This window comes from Sphaerulina musiva (assembly GCF_000320565.1).
Source record: "Sphaerulina musiva SO2202 unplaced genomic scaffold SEPMUscaffold_1, whole genome shotgun sequence".
Classification (NCBI taxonomy): domain Eukaryota; kingdom Fungi; phylum Ascomycota; class Dothideomycetes; order Mycosphaerellales; family Mycosphaerellaceae; genus Sphaerulina; species Sphaerulina musiva.
In genome coordinates, this window is record NW_016017383.1 from 4,975,497 (window position 1) to 4,993,759 (window position 18,263).

Sequence of the window (18,263 nt, forward strand, 5' to 3'; positions counted from 1 at the left end):
GAAACCCGTATCCCCAGAAGAAAAGAGCCTGATATCTTGATCGACAACGTGATCGACAACCACGAAAAGGTTCCATTGCGCTAGAGGAAGTGTATGGGGATAGAGCCAGATGACGTGCGTCTGAAGAGGGTTAGTGTTTTGAGCGTAATCCGATTTGTAGGAGAGGGGAGCTACCTCGGCCGCTGCATCTGGTTCTGGATCACTACACTTACCCTCCACAGAAGGACCTAGGAGGTAGAGTGAGGTAGCATGTACTTTGTAGGTGGCACTGCGAGTCAAATGAACAGTCCGTAAGCAGGCCAACTTTGCACCATCACACAAGCAGACTCAAGCCACACACGCATGGGCGAATTGGAATTGAACATAGTTTCATCAATTCAGTCTCGTATTGGCACCGTCCCGAAACCTATTCGGCATGTGCCACAGTGTGGACATGACTGGCCGACCACAAATGGTGTTGATATTCGCGAAGCAATGTTAACTTCTCGTTTCTCCATCCCTCGGTGGCTCTACAGCTTCGACAGGCACCAATTTGGACATCTGGATCCTACCTCACTACCACGCGTTCATGGCCAACATGCGGACTTCCCTGGTGCTAGGACTCCTTGGTGCTCTACTCCATCAGACCCAAGCCGTGCCCACGTCCACTGTCAAGGAAGTGGAACTTGAGGCCCGCCAAAATAATCCATTGGGTCTGGTTGTCGCCAATATCGAAAATCTACTCAACGAGACGGTGACGAACCCACCGACGAACAATCTGTTTGGGAGAATCGAGGACAGTCTGAAAGCAGTCACAAGCACAGCAGTCCCAGTTAGTCTACCAGCAGCATTTAACGATCTTCAAAACATTCTCGTTGGAGGTGCGAAGCCATCGAACATTTACGGCTACGTTGCCAGCTTGGTTTCAGCTGGACTGTCTAAGGACAACATTCCAGACTTGCTCAACTTTGTCAAAGGTGTCGGGTCAAGTGCACAGGCGAATGGAGAGAACAGCTTCAACAACGTGAATCCCATACAGCCAGCTACAAACATCTACCCCAAGGCCAACCCGCAGGACGCCCCATACTCGCTTTCAGAAGAGTCTCTCCGAGCAGCGATTCACATTCCATCGAGCTTCCAGTATGGCAGGAGCGGAGCACCTAATCCCATTATCTTGACGCCGGGGACTGGCGCGACAGGTGAGTTCATATCCATATATATATTTGTTCGTGATCATCTCTGCTGCTCTCGTCTCTAACATCGGGCAGGCTATCTCACTTTCATCGGCAACATGATCCCTCTCTTGCAGGGCTCTTCCATCGCAGACCCCGTCTGGCTGAACATCCCCGGATACCTCCTCGGAGACGTTCAGCAAAATGCCGAGTACGTGGCATATGCGGTCAACTACATCTCTGGCATCAGTGGCAACCGAAATGTCTCCGTGGCGGGATGGTCACAGGGAAGCCTTGACGGGCAATGGGCCTGGAAATACTGGCCATCCGCACGCAGACTGGTCACAGACTTCATCACCTTTTCCGGAGACTTCGCTGGTAGCATTTTCGGCACCTTCCTCGCTACGCCCGGAATTCCCTTGCCGCCGGCCTATGTCCAACAAGCAGCCGGCTCCAACTTCATCAACACCCTTCGATCAAACGGTGGAGATAGCGCTTACGTCCCCACCACCTCCATCTACTCCAGCTTCTTCGACGAAATCGTCCAACCCCAAACCGGTACCGCAGCCTCCGCCTTCATCCGCGATGCTCGCAACGTGGGTGTCTCCAATACCGAAGTCCAACAAGTCTGCTCCGGCGCTCCTGCCGGAAGCCTTTACACTCACGAAGGAGTCATGTATAATCCTTTGTCTTTCGCTCTTCTCCAGGATGCTCTCGCGCACCCCGGTCCCGGTCAGGTGTCGAGAATTCCGAATTTGCAGCAACTGTGCGAGAATTTCCTCGCGCCGGGCTTGGGTTTGACGGATTTCTTGTTGACCGAAAATTCTATCGTCGCGGCTGTGCTGACTACCGTCACGTATCCGCAAAAGGTCATTGTGGAGCCGCCGATCAAGGGTAAGTTCTTTATTTTTCTTCTTGTTGACTTGGTGGACTACCTAGGTACTTCGAAAATCTGATTGCAGAACCGACTGACTGACCAATTTCGCAGCATATGCCCAGTGATGTGACTATTTGAAAAACAAGCGGAAAGATGTATATGTAATGATTGTGGTGACAAGATCCGTGTCTACCTGGTAGTAACAGCACCAACCGCCAGCTTGTTAAATTTAAGGTAGCAGAATAATGTACATACGACAACAGTAACTTGTGCTTCTATTTCCTGGCACTTACATTTTTTCTACAAATCTGTCTAACTACTATATATCAAAACCCCAGTTGAATACTCTTACAACTACTTAAACCCCCCTACTCTTGTTTTCTGTTATTCCTCGGTTTTGTTTTGAGGAATACTGCTCGAGGCTAAAATACTGCTCGAGGCTAAAATACTGCTCGAGGCTATAAAACTGCTCAAGGCTATAAAACTTTCTCTCTATACCTTACCTTTATGTTGACGACCTGGCGCAGCAGAGATGAATAATGAATCGTGCTGGGGTCATGCTTGGTAGAAGAGATCCGGCGTGAAGATGTACTGGGAATAAACCGTTCGCTAGTACAAGCAGCTGAGGTTGACGGCAGGTTGGTCCTCTGTAGTGGAGAGTGGTATGGCGCAGAGGGTGGCGATGCGGCTCGGCGGGCGTTGCCGTGTTTGGTCCCGTCATCGAAACGGTGCTGACTAGGTATGCCTTGCGCCTTCGCCTTCGCCATACCTCACTCACTCACTCACCCACGCCTCCCTCCCTCACTCACACACTGCGCTCCTGGTTCCCTTGCACGAAGTCCGCTGTGTATGGTCACCTTGGAGCATTGAAAGATATCGGTCATCGCCACTCTCGACCTCCCATACCACCACAGCCATGTCAGGCCTCCTCCGAAGGCCGCAGAGCATTGCCCGTTCCTCTCGCCAGCTGCTCGAGGCCGCTTCTCTCTCCCGAACACTCGCACAGCGCCCTGCGTCCCTTCCTAGACCCCTCTACGCATACGCTCGGAGTCGGCAGTACTCCACCGAGAAGGAGAATGATGACAAACAGGTCGACAAGAAGTCGGGCTCGCAGCCGAAGGGCATGGAGAACCTCTACTCGCAGCAGTCGCCGCTGTCGTCAGATCCTCAGCAGCCCGGGAAGAAGCCAGAAGAGCCAGATGATGGCAAGTCAAAGCTGACTGCGGCTGAGGAGAAGGCTCTTGAGGACACCTTCGCTCTGGTCAAGAAGGGAATGCCGGCCTCTATGGCTGCCGATATTGACATGGCGCTGAAGAAGATCAAGCGGGAGGGCCTGCCTGCGGAGCTGCGCGAAACGATAGCAGAGGTATCCAAAGTCGGCATGTCTCCCGCTCGGGCCGCTAAACTGTGGCGGTTAACCACCCACATTGCACGACAGACAGCCGAAGACGTTGTGAACGAGAAGCATGCAGAGCCACAACAAAAGACGTCGGACAATCCAGGCCCAGCTGGGACAAGCGGCAATAAAGACAGCGGCAAGAAGAAGGAAGGCCAGTCACCGTTTGGTGCTGTCAAAGAGGTCAAGTTTGACTTGTCCAACTTCCTGGTGTCTGCATTTGTCGCATATATGCTATACCGACTATTCTCGCCAACGGAGAACAGCAGGGAAATCACATGGCAAGAGTTCCGGAACACCTTCTTCGACAAAGGTCTTGTGGAGAAGCTTGTCGTGATCAACGGCAATCAAGTGCGTGTCTATCTCCACCGTGAGAACGTAGCGGCCATGTATCCAGAGTCCCCCGCGTCACAGCAAGGCTTCTACTACTTCTTCAGCATTGGTTCTGTGGAGGCTTTTGAGCGAAGAGTAGACGAGGCGCAAAATGAGCTCGGAATTCCCAGCTCCGAAAGGATTCCCGTCTCATACACCCAGGAGGGCAGCTGGGCCAACCTCATACTTGGCTTCGGTCCGACGCTGCTCTTCATCGGCGCCATTACTTATATGTCAAGGCGAGCTGCGTCAGGCGGGGGTGCTGGCGGCGGAGTCTTCGGCATGGGCAAGAGTCGAGCGAAGAAGTTCAACCACGAGACGGACATCAAAGTCAAGTTTTCCGACGTTGCAGGAATGGATGAAGCGAAGACGGAGATTATGGAGTTTGTGGGCTTTCTCAAGGACCCGGCGAGGTTTCAAAAGCTCGGTGCAAAGATCCCTCGTGGTGCCATCTTGTCAGGACCTCCCGGGACTGGTAAGACGCTTCTTGCCAAGGCTACAGCAGGCGAGAGTGGTGTGCCTTTCTTCTCCGTTTCTGGCTCCGAATTTGTGGAGATGTTTGTTGGTGTTGGTCCCAGTCGTGTACGAGATCTCTTTGCCAATGCTCGCAAGAACACGCCCTGTATCATCTTCATCGATGAGATCGATGCCATTGGAAAAGCTCGTGCGAAGTCATCGTTTGGTGGCGGCAATGACGAGCGTGAAAGCACACTCAACCAGATCCTGACAGAAATGGACGGATTCAACACGTCAGAACAGGTCGTGGTACTTGCTGGTACGAATAGAGCAGATGTGCTTGACAAGGCACTGATGCGACCGGGACGTTTCGACAGACACATCGCTATCGACCGACCGACTATGGAAGGCAGGAAACAGATTTTCGGTGTGCATTTGAAGAGCATCGTCACCAATGAAGACATGGAGCACCTGAAGGGTCGTCTGTCGGCTCTTACTCCAGGTTTTGCAGGCGCTGACATCGCCAACTGTGTAAACGAAGCCGCACTTGTCGCGGCTCGTGCTGCCGCAGAATCCGTTACCATGGAGCACTTTGAGAAAGCCATTGAGCGCGTCATTGGCGGCCTGGAGAAGAAGTCTCTTGTCCTGACACCCGAAGAGAAGAAGACTGTGGCATACCACGAAGCCGGTCACGCCATCTGCGGATGGTACTTCCAATGGGCTGATCCACTGCTGAAAGTTAGCATCATCCCTCGTGGTGCCGGCGCTCTGGGATACGCACAATACCTCCCCGGAGGCGGTAACGACGCAGTGCTTATGAACGTGAAGCAACTCATGGACCGCATGGCCATGACCCTTGGCGGCAGAGTTAGCGAAGAGCTTCATTTCGATACAGTCACTTCTGGCGCCAGCGACGACTTTAACAAAGTGACTCGTATGGCCACTGCCATGGTCACCAAATGGGGCATGTCCAACCTGGGATACATCTACTACCCATCCAGCGGCGAAACACAAGAAACACAACTGCAAAAGCCCTTCTCCGAGCAAACTGCACAGAACATTGATGCGGAAGTGAAGCGAATTGTCAACGAAGCCTACAAGCAATGTCGACAATTGCTCGAAGAGAAGAAGCGTGAAGTTGGACTGGTTGCTGAGGAGCTATTGAAGAAAGAGATGATTGACAGAGACGACATGGTTCGCCTACTGGGCAAGCGTCCTTGGGCTGATCCGGGAGAGTTCTCCAAGTATTTCTCTGGAAGCGGTGACAACAAGCCTCTGGGACCTGCGCCTGGAACGCCTCCGACGGGTGGCATCGGTGACTCTGACGGAGGCAGTGTACCTCCCCCTCTACCCGGTGCTGGACCTGCGCCTCCTGCTCCTGCGTTGTACAAACAGCTAGAGGATGCCAGTAAGAGGTGGTGAGGTGTAGTAGTTGCATCTTTCCATTTGTACACATCAAAGCACTACTCGCACCGGCCGTAGAGGCCTTTCTTGATCTTTTCGAGCAATGCAACGAAGAAGCATGGCGTCGTGTCGCGTTGTAGGAGTATTGGGAGTTCTTCCAGAAGAGCACAGGCGGGCTTGCATGAGCGGCGGGGGCATTTTCAGAAAGAATGAAAGAGCAGACCATGTCGGCTGCATGTGATTTCATGCACAGGAGGCATGGCGCTTTGAGGGCGCATGTGAAATCCTTTTGCGAAAAAAAAGGCTGTAGATAAGAATGCCATATGGCATGGCACATAACTCCGCTACTACCACCACCATCATCACTACTAACTCCCTCCAATTATTTACGATTTCTTTTTTTTTTTTTTTTTTTTTTTTTTTTTTTTTTTTTTTGACAATCCGTTCCCTGCACCTGCCACTATTACTACCTTTGGTTATATGCATATATGTACTAGGAATTAGTACTGGCGTTGTATGGAAATTCTTTACAAGCCAACAAGGAGGTATGTCTGAGGCATGTGTGGCCTTAGGGCATTTTAGGGTTAACCCTAAAATGCCTCACGCCATATATGATATATGGAAACCCATTTGGCCTCTTAATAGGTTTAGAGCTCCCTACTTTCTATCTCTCTTACCGCTGGACTTTTGTACCGCTCGTCGATTTCGATAGAGCAATCAGCAGGCTTCAACGCTATACGCTATACTTCGCGCTGTAATACCCGCTAGTATCTCGCCTCAATCATACCAGCCAATTTCGTACCAATAGCGCAGGTATTTCCAGCGAAGCATCGCGGTGTCAGCCCTCTCCTACAATTTCGTATAGACCTTATAGCATCATCTCGCCAATCTTGGTCAAACCCTTGAGTGACCCTAAGCTCAAAGCAAGACCTTGCGACCTGCTGCGTATCCGCATGAATCCAGTAACGGGCCCGTTCTCGCCTTCTTTTTCTACACTCAAGTTTGCCAGAGCATCCTCGCCTAAACACAGAAATTAGTATCATCGCTCTAGGAACCACAGTCCGCGCTGATGACTTACCAAAGACACTGCGAGCATAGAGATTAGCACTCAAGAACTGACACTCGCCCTCCAAGCTCGCCTCGGGCGTCAGACAGCTCATATTCGTCACCTTCATGAGGCGTTGCAAAAAGTCTCGCAACCCAGATCCAGAAGGCATTTTGGTGTTGATGTTGACCTTGTTCTCCCACTCGAACTCGGTCCACATTGTCCTGAATTGTGTCTCGGTGCAAGAAGCGGGCTGAATGTAGTCCATGATGTCGACATGGACGTCGTTGAGAATGACCACGTTCGACTCGGTCGATGCAGGCCCATCATATACCACATTTCCAAAGATGACGCCTGTGTCCGTGGATGAGACTTTGATGGTAGCCTGCACGTTGAGGAAGTCGAGGCCGGGAAGATTTTGTGTCGTTGGCCTCTCTACCACTTTGAGATCTCCAAGTGTGGCAAACTCCACTGATAGGTTCTGCAACGTGTCGCGAGTCTGGTTGACAAGCAACACATCGAGAATGATGTCAAACTGGTGGACTTGCACATATGCTTCGGCATACACTGGATCGGAGAAACCAGTGAGCTGCACGACACGGCTGAGCTTCGAGGTCAGATCCTCCGTCGTGGCGTCGCCGCCAGTGGCCTTTTCTAGATCCAACTCCGCTTCGTCTGCATTGTCAATGGCGTTCTTGGGCTTCAGTTGTCGTATGGATACGAGGTCATCGACTTGGATGGCGTTCTTGGCCTGAAGCAGCGCTTCTTTGGCAGCCCGCTTTTTCTCCTCGACCTGGACCATGGACTTGAATGCCTGTCTTGTGTCGTCCAAAAAGGCAACCTCAAGGTCCTTCTTTTGTTGAAATTCTGCAAGTGACCTCACACAGGACATAATTCGGTCGACCGAGTCCTCGTCAATGGGAGCCTTGACAAATTGCGATTGTCCAGCGCGGATGATCGAAATCATGATCAGCATCGCCTCTGCACGAAGGGCGTTTGTCCGCGCAGCGTCATTCGAGATCTCAGAGTGTCGCATAACGAGCTTGGTCAGAGTCGAAGAGAGCACTGTCGCCAAAAAGTAGTCGCCGTCGAGAATGAGTTGTCGCAAAGGCGGGTTCTGTGCAGACTTCACCGCGTCAAGTTTGGCCTTTACAGATGCGTTACTCGTGAGGGCACTCTCAGTTGCATAAGTGCCATCAGCGAGGACTTTTCTCGAGCCAGTGGGTTGCGCAGCCTTGGCATCACCGTTCGTGTGCCCATTCAATTCTGCCTCGCCATCGGGCTGTTCGTCCAAGAGTCTTTGCTCAGAGGCAACGATTGGAATCTCGCCTAGGCTGGCACGAATCCGTTTCCACGCGTCCCGAATGTCCTTCTCCTCCAGCGAGTACTCTCCCACAATCCACAAGCTGCCGCGATATACTTTGCCTGCGCGCACCTCGCTCAGAGTCGACACCAATCTCTCAACAATGGAGCTGCGCATCTTTGGAAATCGTTCGACCACCTCCTTGACGAAAGATATGACGTCCACAGCTGAGGCATTGTTGAAGTCGGAGATGAAGTCCATGAGCAGACCCACGACGCTTTGTGCGATCTCGGAGAACTTGATGGCACATTGATGTATCGAGTGGATCAGAAGTGATCGGTACTCGTTGTTTTTCTCGTACTGCTCGTCCACCGTCTTGGCCAACTCTTTCTTCAGCAGTAGCACGACCTCTTCCACATTCTTGCTGGAGACCATGTCCATGGCAAGTTCGAGAGCCTTCTTCCGTACGTCCAGATCGGGGCTCGAGAGCACACGTAAGATCTCCATTGTTAGGTCGTCCAGAACGCCCTCATTGGCCTTTCGCAGCGAGTTGACCTTTTCCAGCACAATGAGCTTGACATTGTTGTCCGACTCCTTGATGGCCAGTTCGATAAACTTGGCGGCTGCGGCCTTGACTGCCACGGGGTTATTTGTGAGTGCTGTGAGCGATGAAGCAGCCTCGTACACCACCGTCGACTCCTTGGCCTCTAGCAGGTCGAAGATGAGTCTGAGGTATCGCGCCTTGTTGCCCGAGTTCTGCACGGCATCTTTCCGAATGAACTCCAATTCGACCAATTGGAGTAGTTCGCTCGCGTTGGGTATGCCCTCGAACACACCGCTCAAGTACTCCAGCGCCTTTTCGTGGCTAATACTGAGCAGGGCGGCGAAGGCGTTTCTCTTACAGGTGTTGTCGCTCTCGGACTCGAGGAAGTTCTGGATGAGCTCGGGCGCATCGGGCATGAGATGTTCCGAGTGCTGGAAGATGGAGGCAATAGCAAAGACGGCGTTCTTGCGAACGTATGAGTGACGGTGCTCCAGACAGGCGCGTGCGGGGGCAAGAAGAGGCTCGATCAGTTCGGCTTCGCGCAGCTTGCACAGGAAGCGAAGGGTGTTGCCGCGAATGTACTCGTTGGGATGTTGCAGGTCCATTCGAATGCCGTTACTGCGGGAAGTCAGTTCACTACCTAGCCCAATTCCATTGTTGAGGCTGAGGCTGATGCGTACCACACCAAAATCATCTCCTGCTTGAGCTTGCCATTGGAGTCCAGCTTGGGACAGATTTCATAGTAAATATATAACAGCTTCTTCAACGCTTTGCTCTTGCTCGGCATGACGAAACGAATAATGTGCATGAGCAGGCCAGGCATTGGATCCCCGTTGAGCATGACCGTCAATATGCGCTTCATCGTCTCTTGCTTACTGTCATCTGTGCCCTTTTCCAGCTGGTTCTTGAGATCTTGCTGTGACGGCAGATCGGCAAGATTGTCCTGGTGCACCAGACTGTACGAGTTTTCGAGAAAGGTCGCCATGATGGGCGGCTCGTATGTGCAACAGACAGCACTTTATGGAGCCAGCCCCTCGTTGCTCCGATGGCACACTGCCGGACTGCTGCAGCTTTGGTCGCTAATTCGACGTCGAATGGGTAGAGGCGCGGCGGCGGAGGAGGAGGGAAGGGAGGAGGAGAGGAGGTATATGAGGCGGTAGAGAGGTGTTGTCGTGGTGGAGGTCGTAATGGAGCTGAGAGGTGGTGGTGTAAGGTGGTAGTAGTGTCTACGTTGCGTCGCCAAATCTCAGGTACCCTACCTCAAGTTCCACGGTACATGCCAAGCCAAGCCTGAAGAACAGCCCTACCTCCTACACCAAGGCGTACATATCTAAACACCTCCTACGCTGCAGTCTCCTTCTCAACACTACTACCCCGCCACACCACACTCGCACACAATGCCCGAATCCACAGGTGAACCATTTTACGTTCGCTATTAGTATGTCTATCCTTTGAAGCACGGAGCGCGTTTGGACTGACACGTGAAAAGCTCGGGACACTCTGGCCGCTTCGGACACGAGTTCTTGGGTAAGCCGGCCGATATTTCAAGACGACACAGGGGAAGAAGCTGAACACCTGCCAGAATTTGACTTTCGTGTCGTGGGCGATGGACGGTCTGCCATTGCACGATATGCCAACAACTCGAATTACCGCAATGATTCCCTCATCCGCAAAGAGAGTATGTAGCACATCATTCTTCCCCACACTCGGACTTTTTCGCTGACAGGGACAGTGTGCGTGAGTGCACTGATGGTCCAGGAAATCAAGCGAATCATCAAGGACAGCGAGATCATGAAGTAGGATAGACATCCGAGGCGCTTCACTTGCTCGCAGCACTAATGCCAAACAGGGAAGATGACACCAAGTGGCCACAGAAGAACAAGGATGGAAGACAGGAACTCGAGATCCGTATGGGAGGCGAGCACATTTCGTTTGAGGTCAGGAGCAATTGGCGCAAGAATGATATCCCATGCTAACGCTCGAACAGACGGCAAAGATTGGCTCTCTGGTGGACGTGAACGAGTCTGAGGACCCCGAAGGCCTGCGTGTCTTCTACTATCTCGTCCAAGACCTGAAGGCTCTGGTCTTCTCCCTGATCTCACTACACTTCAAGGTGGGCCGCCCGAGAGAACAAGCGTTGCTTGATGCTGACCGATTCCAGATCAAGCCAATATAAGCATTCAAGAAGTGGAGGACGTCTGACCAACGACTTCCGACACGTTCTGCTATGATGGCCACGATGGAGAGAACTGGTGGTGATTCGAACGACCTACAGACTTGCCACCTCAGTAATTCTACTCGGGCAGCGGGACCCTCCCAGTGGCGGCAGATGTATTGCCTGCCTAATTGTCGCACTCCCTCCTGGGCGCGAGTGGTCAAAGGCAGAGGCAGGGGAGGGAGGGGGAAGAGGAAAGAGGAAAGAGAGTCCGTGGGCCCGGAAAATAAGGTTACTTCCGTCTCGGCACCGGCATCTCCAGACACCCACCCACCTCTTCACCACGACCACCTGAGTCGCACGTCATGTCCATGGATCGCATCACTCTCTCACTCTCCCACTGCTCACTCTACCACCAGACAAGCATAATACATACCCTAACGATACCACGACTCCTTCATAGACCTCGTTTCCACTCTTAGCGTGTCCTTCGTGCGGCGTTTTCTCCTCTCTGGTCTCATGTCCACCATTTGCCTGCATACCATGATCATTCCTCCGACCTGACCTACTGTACCCTCCGCATACACATCACACGAGTCCTCGAGAATGCCCACTCCCAGTGACGACCATCTGGGTTCGCCCGTCAATGTGATAGCGGCTGATACAGAGAGTGCGCGGCACGGATGTCCACCCGAAGATCGTCGGGAGCAGCACAACATATCAAGCGAAGAGCACGTGGAGGCAGCATCGCACTCGCCCGCTGGTGCGAACGGGAGAAGTGAAGGGGAGCACGACATCACAGAGCCGGTGCAAGTGCTGACACCAGTGAGCGAGGCACCTGGCGAGGTGGAAAGAAGGTCTTCTCCGAAAGCTGAACGGGCTGAAGATGCGAGCACAGCAGTCGAGCCCTCCAGTCCCACGATTGGCCTGCTCCCGCCACCCTCCGATGCCGACTATAAGGCTGCCCAACTCGCGCATTCCATGTCTAATGCTGCCATTTCGTCAGCGGAACCGGACGATATACCACCTGCGCCACTCTATCTCCACTATCCCGAGCTCGATTACAACCGATGCATCGCACCTAACTCTACCACGTCGTTTTTGCGGCCCGGCAGCAAGTTCAGAGGCACACAGCAGTCAGACCATCAAGTATACGATGTTCAAGTGGAGCTCAAGGACGTAGACCTTGCAGAATCCACGCTTTGTGGCTATCTACGCATCCAAGGTGAGAGAGCGCCACAACCATCATGTGTGGTGGCCCCGGAATGCTAATATACTCTTCACCTCGCAGGCCTGACAGACGATCACCCCACTCTCACCACCTTTTTCGAAGGCGAAATCATCGGCCCCAAATACCTCTTCCGCACATCCCATCCCTCCTGGGGCTCCTCGGAGAAAGTCGACCTCCAACACTGGAACCGGTTTCCACGCTGGCGGCCTCTTGCCAAAGATGCCAGGCAAAATCCTGCCTTCACGATGAGCAATCCTGCGGATCAGGAATACATGTTTATGAGGTGGAAGGAGTACTTTCTCGTACCGGATCACCGGGTCAAGACGATTAGTGGAGCGAGCTTTGAAGGCTTCTATTACATATGCTTCAATCAGGTGAATGGGGAGGTCAGTGGTATCTATTTCCATGCCAAGAGTGAAAAGTATCAACAGCTGGAGTTGCGACATGTGGAGGATCGGGGTTGTCTGGGGGCTGTTGAGTTCCGGTAGGAGCACCGCCGACTCGACCATGCGTCGGATGGTACAGCAGGTATCGTGTCGATAGGGAACGGGACGTTGTCGCCGTGTGGATGTGTGTGACGTTCGTTTTTTTGATAGCGTTCAGGCGCATTTTAACGGGTGGACAGACACCTCTCCTTGTTTCTAGTTTCAGCGGAAATGAACGGGTTGGGGAGTTGGAAGGGTTGCAGTTGATTGAGGGCTCGTTTGTGTTGATCGCGTAGCACAGACAGACAGCATATGCGCGAAGAGGACCCCAAGAGAAAAGGGCGCCCTGATTACCTGCAAGTGGTATACGGTATGGTATGGTTACAACATGGTAGTTTCTGCTGCAGGACGTGTTGAACCACGACCGGGTGCGTGTGGTTGTCTGCTCGCTCGGTGTCCGTGTACATGTAAGGTGAGGTAAGTATGCGATGGTATCACGTGGTGGCATCGATGGATAGGTACATGAGACCTCACGACGAGCATTCAAAACGTCGGCGTCTCTGAACACTGGATCACAAGTTGAACTTACCTAGAAGGTAGGTAGGTATGTCAGGTAGGTATCCACTAGTGTAGTTGCCTTTTGCAGAGGAGTTTATTGCTTGGCGGGAATTCTCTGGGCAAACGGGCTTGGGACTTAAGCTACTTCTTACCTCACCCGACCTCAGGCATCTTGTCTTTCCCATCTTCCTCTCCCTCCTCCTCCTCCTCCCGACAACATTTACTCTGGGCACGATATCGCCCCCGACAAGAGCGCCCAAGGCTCCAAGTCGTGGCCATTTGTCTCAGAGGAACTCATCCAGGCGGGTACATGTACCGAGCTGCCACACTCTCCGCGGCGGATACCGGCTCCTCTCTCTGGACCATGAACACAAAGGCACTTCAGATTCAAGACGATTGGCAGTAGGTATGAGTGATGATGAGGTGAGCACCAGGGCTCGAGAGCGGACCATGGCACAGAAGAAAAGATTGAGATACATACACGCACTGCACAAACCGCACAAACGGGATACCTGATCATAACGCGGACGCCGGAAAAAGATGAATATTCAACAAACGCCCCTTCGGTCTGCCCGCCGACCACCTATGCTGGGAGTTGAGGTATTACCTCGACTTCCGGAAAAGCCAGCTTCACGCGCTCATTCAACGTCGATGCATACGACCTCCACTGCTCGCGCGCCGACACGTCCTGCAGTGCACCCCCGAACCGTGCCTTGTCGCTGCTGTCGTCTGCTGCTTCCGACGTTTTCCGCCGCTTCCCATGGTGCGTGGTCGTATATACGGGACATGCCAGCGGGCTGTCTTGGCGGATGCTTTCTTCTAGAATGTCGACAAAGCCACGAAACAGCAGACGGTCTTGTTTGCTGAGAATCTTCTCGTAACGAATCTGGCCCTCCTGCTCATGCGACTCGGTCCGTCCTTCCAATCGATGCCAGAGCTTTTCGTGCTTCTTGGCCGCTGCTCGCACGCTATCATCCTCACTCTTCCCAATCACCAGGCCTTCTTCGACAAATCGATATCGACGCATCATCATGTGAATGGGTCCGCCAAAGAACCGGACCATGTTGATCACCACTTGCCACTCGGGCTTCTTGGCAAATGCGACATCGAGCGCCCACAGCACTTCGCGGGCATTCCGGAAGGTATCGACCCGGATCTCTTGTGGCATATAGGCGAACGTGTTGTTGGTCTCTCCTTCGGCTCGGTGCTTGTAAAAGGCAATGGCATCGTAGAGAGTGTCGCCGACTTCAGTCAAGACCTCCCACTGCAGGTCGGTAAACCAGACATCATCCATGTCGTTACAGACCAGGGCTGACGCGATGGTGAAGCGGCAGAGTGCGTCGCAATCACGCAGCCGGAACCAGTTTGCGGGATGTGATGACACCGCTTTGGCATATCGGGAAAAGAATTGGTCGTGTACTCGTTCACTGGTCTTGTCGCTGGTCACAGTCAAAAAGGTCCTGTACTCGCGCGCCATGTCCTTCGCCCCTGGTGTGTCTTCGAAAAGGTCGTCAAGCACTTGGTCGAGATCAAAGCCGAGCATGTTCTTGTCGTCGGCTGTGAGATCGAAGAGGGAGCCTTTGAACTCTGCGATGGTGCCAATGATGATGATTCGCATAAACGCCACGTAGCGCTTCCAGTTGGTATACTGTGGGATTACGCATCGTGCGTACTCCCATGCGCAAGCTAAGACCTCTGCCTTGATTTTTGGGGGCAGGTCAACGCCATCCAGATCGTTGGCGATGTCCTTGGGATAATGCCAGCGATGGTCGACCATGGTGATGAGTACAACAAGTGGTGTCGGGAGTGTGCTTTGTGTATGCTGGGAAAGGGAAATGGAAAGACGGTATGTTGGGGGTTTCTTCACAAAACAGTGCCTGGAGAGATGTATAAGGACTCTTGCTACCGCGGGTACTTGTATGACTGACCCACAGAACTTGTTTACGCCCGGACACAGCGTGCAAGTACCGCACTTACAAATTGCCGCGATTCTGACTATGCCGGAGCGTTTGGCACTTGATGCGGTAAGAGCAAGGGCATAGTTGCTGAGGTCCTTCGACGAGGAACGCCCTGCATGAGTCCAATCTTGACTCTACCCTGACGCCGTCGCCCTGAATGTGGACTGCCCGTATCATCATTTTCGGGCACGTGGACTGCTAGGTGGTGCCTACAGTGGCCTCCTACAGGTGGTCGATAGTGTCGCATATCACGATCCGGAGGAAAAGCCTCTGTTTTGCCGGGATCAAGGTGTATAGGCTCGAAGCCATACTTCACGGCGCTCAGAATAGCATGAATAGCATGAATGCTAGGTTCCGCTCGCTAAATTGCCCTGCTTGGGTAATGTACAGGCTACGGGGAGACTTACGAATGGCTCTGGAGGCTGGCTATGTTGAGAGCGTCGAGACCTGAATACTGACGAAGCCCTAGGGCGAGCACCACATGAGTGCTGGCCGCGGCCCCAAGACGCTCGCGCCAGGGACTCCCCGAGAACGTTGGTCGTATAGTGACGGGTCAGCTCTTCGAGTAGCTTGGATACTAAATGGGTAGTGTGTGATGCTCACAGTCATGAGTACGTCCGGGGCGATCGCTACACGACAATCTGTCTCCGATCCGCCCGTGCTCGCTCGGATCTACGATGAACAGCTATGTTGTGACGTGCTCCGCATTTGGTATACCTCCCGTCCTAGCTGTCTTCGAAACACATATTTTCCTCTTGCACGCGAGGCCTCAGCTTTCATGCGTCATCGTCGCGAGTGGGGGGCTAGGACAGATGGTGAAAGGGTAAAAGTCTCTTAGCAGTCCGCTGACCGCATCTCCTGCGTACGAAGAGGGCAGACATGGTCGCATTAGGGCCACTACTGATTTATTGCTGGTAGGTACATGTAGGCATGAAGCACACCATGACCGGGTCTTTGCCGAAGATGGCACACACCTGTGTACACCTGTACACCTGTCCTAGAGGCGCGTCCTCTTGAGCATCATCATGGTTGGGGAGGCGGGGAGGAAGTGTAGTGTGGTATGGATCAGTAATCACCAATTGGCCTGCGCACTGGCGCTTGGACGCAATTGTATGTTTCAGCAGGCACTAATGATGATAGTGTTGATTGACGTCTCACCAGATAGACTGATAAACGCACCTGGTAGATGATCCGAGGTTTGGGCATCCCTCCATGGAGCTAATATTGCAGGTAACATACGTACCCTAGCACCGATGCTGTCTAGAAGCAAAGGGAGCGAGCGTGTGTGAGAGCGAAGTGAGGACCTACCCCGGCCACAAGACAACGCCCCATATGCAGCCCCACGAGGCGAGCATGTGCGCTCTCCTGCTTCCTGACGAGGGCGTCCCAAAGGGTGAGGCGCACGGCGAGTTGTCTCTAGGAAGGACAACTCAAATGCTTTCCCATGAAGAATGATGATAATGACGATAATGACGATGGGATACGAGACCAAAATGCTATCTGCGTGGACATCCTGGCTTACACGATCGATATCAGATCAGTGTTAAGCACCCCACAGTCGACCATCTGCCTACAGGCTACAGGCGCCGAACTGGTGTAAAGGCTTTTTTTTTTTGACATGTGTACACTCCTACCTCCTAGTCCCTGGCGGCGGGTCATTGCTTGCTAGTGTCAACCAGGAGGCGCTCGTGCCGCCATACGCCGTCTCACGGTCCGTCGGTGACGTCGACGCGGCAAAAGCTCGTGCTAAAACAAAAGGCGACAGACAGGTCAGACCTGCGCGACTAGTTTACCGCTTCGGGCCGAGGAGATATCTGGTCTCGCGGTATTGACCCTTTCGCGACGGGCCTGGTTCAAAGTCTAGCGGTACGTACCCGTCGTACCGTACCTAACCTACTTCTGTACCTCCTCCTGTACTAATTTACTACTACAGAACAACAACAACAACAACAACAACAACAACAACAACAACAACAAATTTTTTACAACGGCGGCCGGGGAGCTCAATATTGACGTAGCGCTTCTGGCGCCGTGCATTTGCCTAGCTCGGAGCTTGTTGTTGGTGCTGTCAATGTCTAGACTGCTATCGGGCGGTAGAGTTGACAGGCCTTACTAGCAGACCGCGATAGAGCGCAATACCGTAGTAGACTACCTCCTAGTAGTGTTATTGTCCTATAGTATGGTACAGTAGTAACAGGACGACTAGTGCTCATGCAGTGCCCCTAGCCGACGTTGAGGTGGTCTCGAATGCGGCCAATCGCATCCGCAACTGAGGCTAACGGAAATGTTGCTACGAGCAGCGGTTGGCAGGGCTCTGTTGCCGGTCGATCGATGGCTTGGCGAGCATGTTCTCTCGTTGGATACACTGGCAGTCTGGCAACTTCGGTTGGATATCTACTCCCTGGCGACCACCCTCGAGGAACACGATAGCAAAGTTCCGTGATGTTGCAGTCGAATTCTGCGTGTCGGATGACTTGGCCCCAATCACGCATCGAGTTGGTCCGTTTGTGAAGACGACAACCTTTGTACGTACCGACTCGTTCGATTTCCCGAAAAAGAAAAAAAGAAACAAAAAAAAGGTACGTGAGGTTGACGAACGGGAGGGCTGACGCAAGGAATAAGGAATCCGGGGCGTGCTGCCCGTCCGGCGTCCGTCTACCCAAAATCACCGCCGGTACGGTCCGCAGCGGAGTAAGCTGCTCACCGCATAGTTATTCTAGAATGATTTTATCCTCGCCAGCAAGCATGGGAAAGGGAGCGGTATAGTTGGATCGGGGTCATTCTGAATATCATTTTATATTGTAAGTCGAGAGATGTTTCAGGAGAGACGTCTGTGCAACAATTGGACTACTGTATGCTCCTAGTGCTGCATCAGTATACAAATCACTCTAATTGACCAGAAGCGTTCATTGATGATGCGTATCTGGAGCATACGTAGGTCATCGACAGAAGAAGTATACTCCCTTCTCATTAAACCCCGGACTACCTTTGTTTCGCCTTATTCTGTCGCCCATGTTGGGCTACCTATAGACATTCTTGTTCTGACCCATGTTGTAACCTAGGAGGTACCATTTCTGGATCACAACAAATGATATCCGGCTATCTGGCTACGCGGTAAACTGGGGGAATCGATACGACACCAACGATTGATACGAACAACGTCATCTCCAAGTAGCCTGAAACCAGGATCTTTCTGGTTGTGATACATGATACCCGAATCTGGTCGGCATCTTCATCGGGATCGTAGGGGGAGGGGTAGGGGGAGGGGGAGGGGAAAGGGGGAGGGGAGGGGAGTAAGGGGGGGGGGATGGAACATGGATCAAAAAAGTCCCGAATTGATATCTGTGTTGAAACTGGGTCCAGGGGGACTCGTCTACTCTACTACCTA

The 18,263-nt window shown here is 52.7% G+C and overlaps 6 protein-coding genes across 6 annotated transcripts; 4 read left to right on the top strand and 2 right to left on the bottom strand.

Moving 5' to 3' along the window:
* Positions 1-356: 356 nt before the first annotated feature.
* On the top strand, positions 357-2,315 carry SEPMUDRAFT_146871 (alpha/beta-hydrolase). Its single transcript, XM_016903924.1, has 3 exons — positions 357-1,178; positions 1,248-2,045; positions 2,140-2,315. The coding sequence occupies exons 1-3, from the start codon at positions 569-571 to the stop codon at positions 2,151-2,153; spliced, it is 1,422 nt and encodes a 473-aa protein (XP_016766104.1). The 5' UTR covers positions 357-568; the 3' UTR covers positions 2,154-2,315.
* Positions 2,316-2,819: 504 nt separating this feature from the next.
* On the top strand, positions 2,820-6,042 carry SEPMUDRAFT_146872 (cell division protease ftsH). The gene has a single exon (XM_016903925.1). It carries the CDS (start codon positions 2,945-2,947, stop codon positions 5,672-5,674), a length of 2,730 nt encoding a protein of 909 aa, XP_016766105.1. The 5' UTR covers positions 2,820-2,944; the 3' UTR covers positions 5,675-6,042.
* Positions 6,043-6,289: 247 nt separating this feature from the next.
* On the bottom strand, positions 6,290-9,666 carry SEPMUDRAFT_146873 (Coatomer, beta subunit). The gene is made up of 3 exons (XM_016903926.1): positions 9,229-9,666; positions 6,735-9,166; positions 6,290-6,676 (listed from the first exon to the last, which is right to left on the bottom strand). Exons 1-3 carry the CDS (start codon positions 9,531-9,533, stop codon positions 6,525-6,527), a joined length of 2,889 nt encoding a protein of 962 aa, XP_016766106.1. The 5' UTR covers positions 9,534-9,666; the 3' UTR covers positions 6,290-6,524.
* Positions 9,667-9,902: 236 nt separating this feature from the next.
* On the top strand, positions 9,903-11,161 carry SEPMUDRAFT_146874 (mago nashi domain-containing protein). Its single transcript, XM_016903927.1, has 7 exons — positions 9,903-9,986; positions 10,038-10,075; positions 10,131-10,226; positions 10,281-10,344; positions 10,398-10,485; positions 10,536-10,661; positions 10,710-11,161. Exons 1-7 carry the CDS (start codon positions 9,946-9,948, stop codon positions 10,722-10,724), a joined length of 468 nt encoding a protein of 155 aa, XP_016766107.1. The 5' UTR covers positions 9,903-9,945; the 3' UTR covers positions 10,725-11,161.
* Positions 11,124-13,010, top strand: SEPMUDRAFT_146875 (uncharacterized protein). The gene is made up of 2 exons (XM_016903928.1): positions 11,124-11,928; positions 11,995-13,010. The coding sequence occupies exons 1-2, from the start codon at positions 11,310-11,312 to the stop codon at positions 12,420-12,422; spliced, it is 1,047 nt and encodes a 348-aa protein (XP_016766108.1). The 5' UTR covers positions 11,124-11,309; the 3' UTR covers positions 12,423-13,010.
* A 490-nt stretch (positions 13,011-13,500) lies between these two features.
* Positions 13,501-14,694, bottom strand: SEPMUDRAFT_138626 (uncharacterized protein; the record flags this gene model as incomplete). The annotated part of the gene is made up of 2 exons (XM_016902882.1): positions 13,501-13,629; positions 13,699-14,694. 2 exons carry the CDS (start codon positions 14,692-14,694, stop codon positions 13,501-13,503), a joined length of 1,125 nt encoding a protein of 374 aa, XP_016766109.1.
* Positions 14,695-18,263: the final 3,569 nt, after the last annotated feature.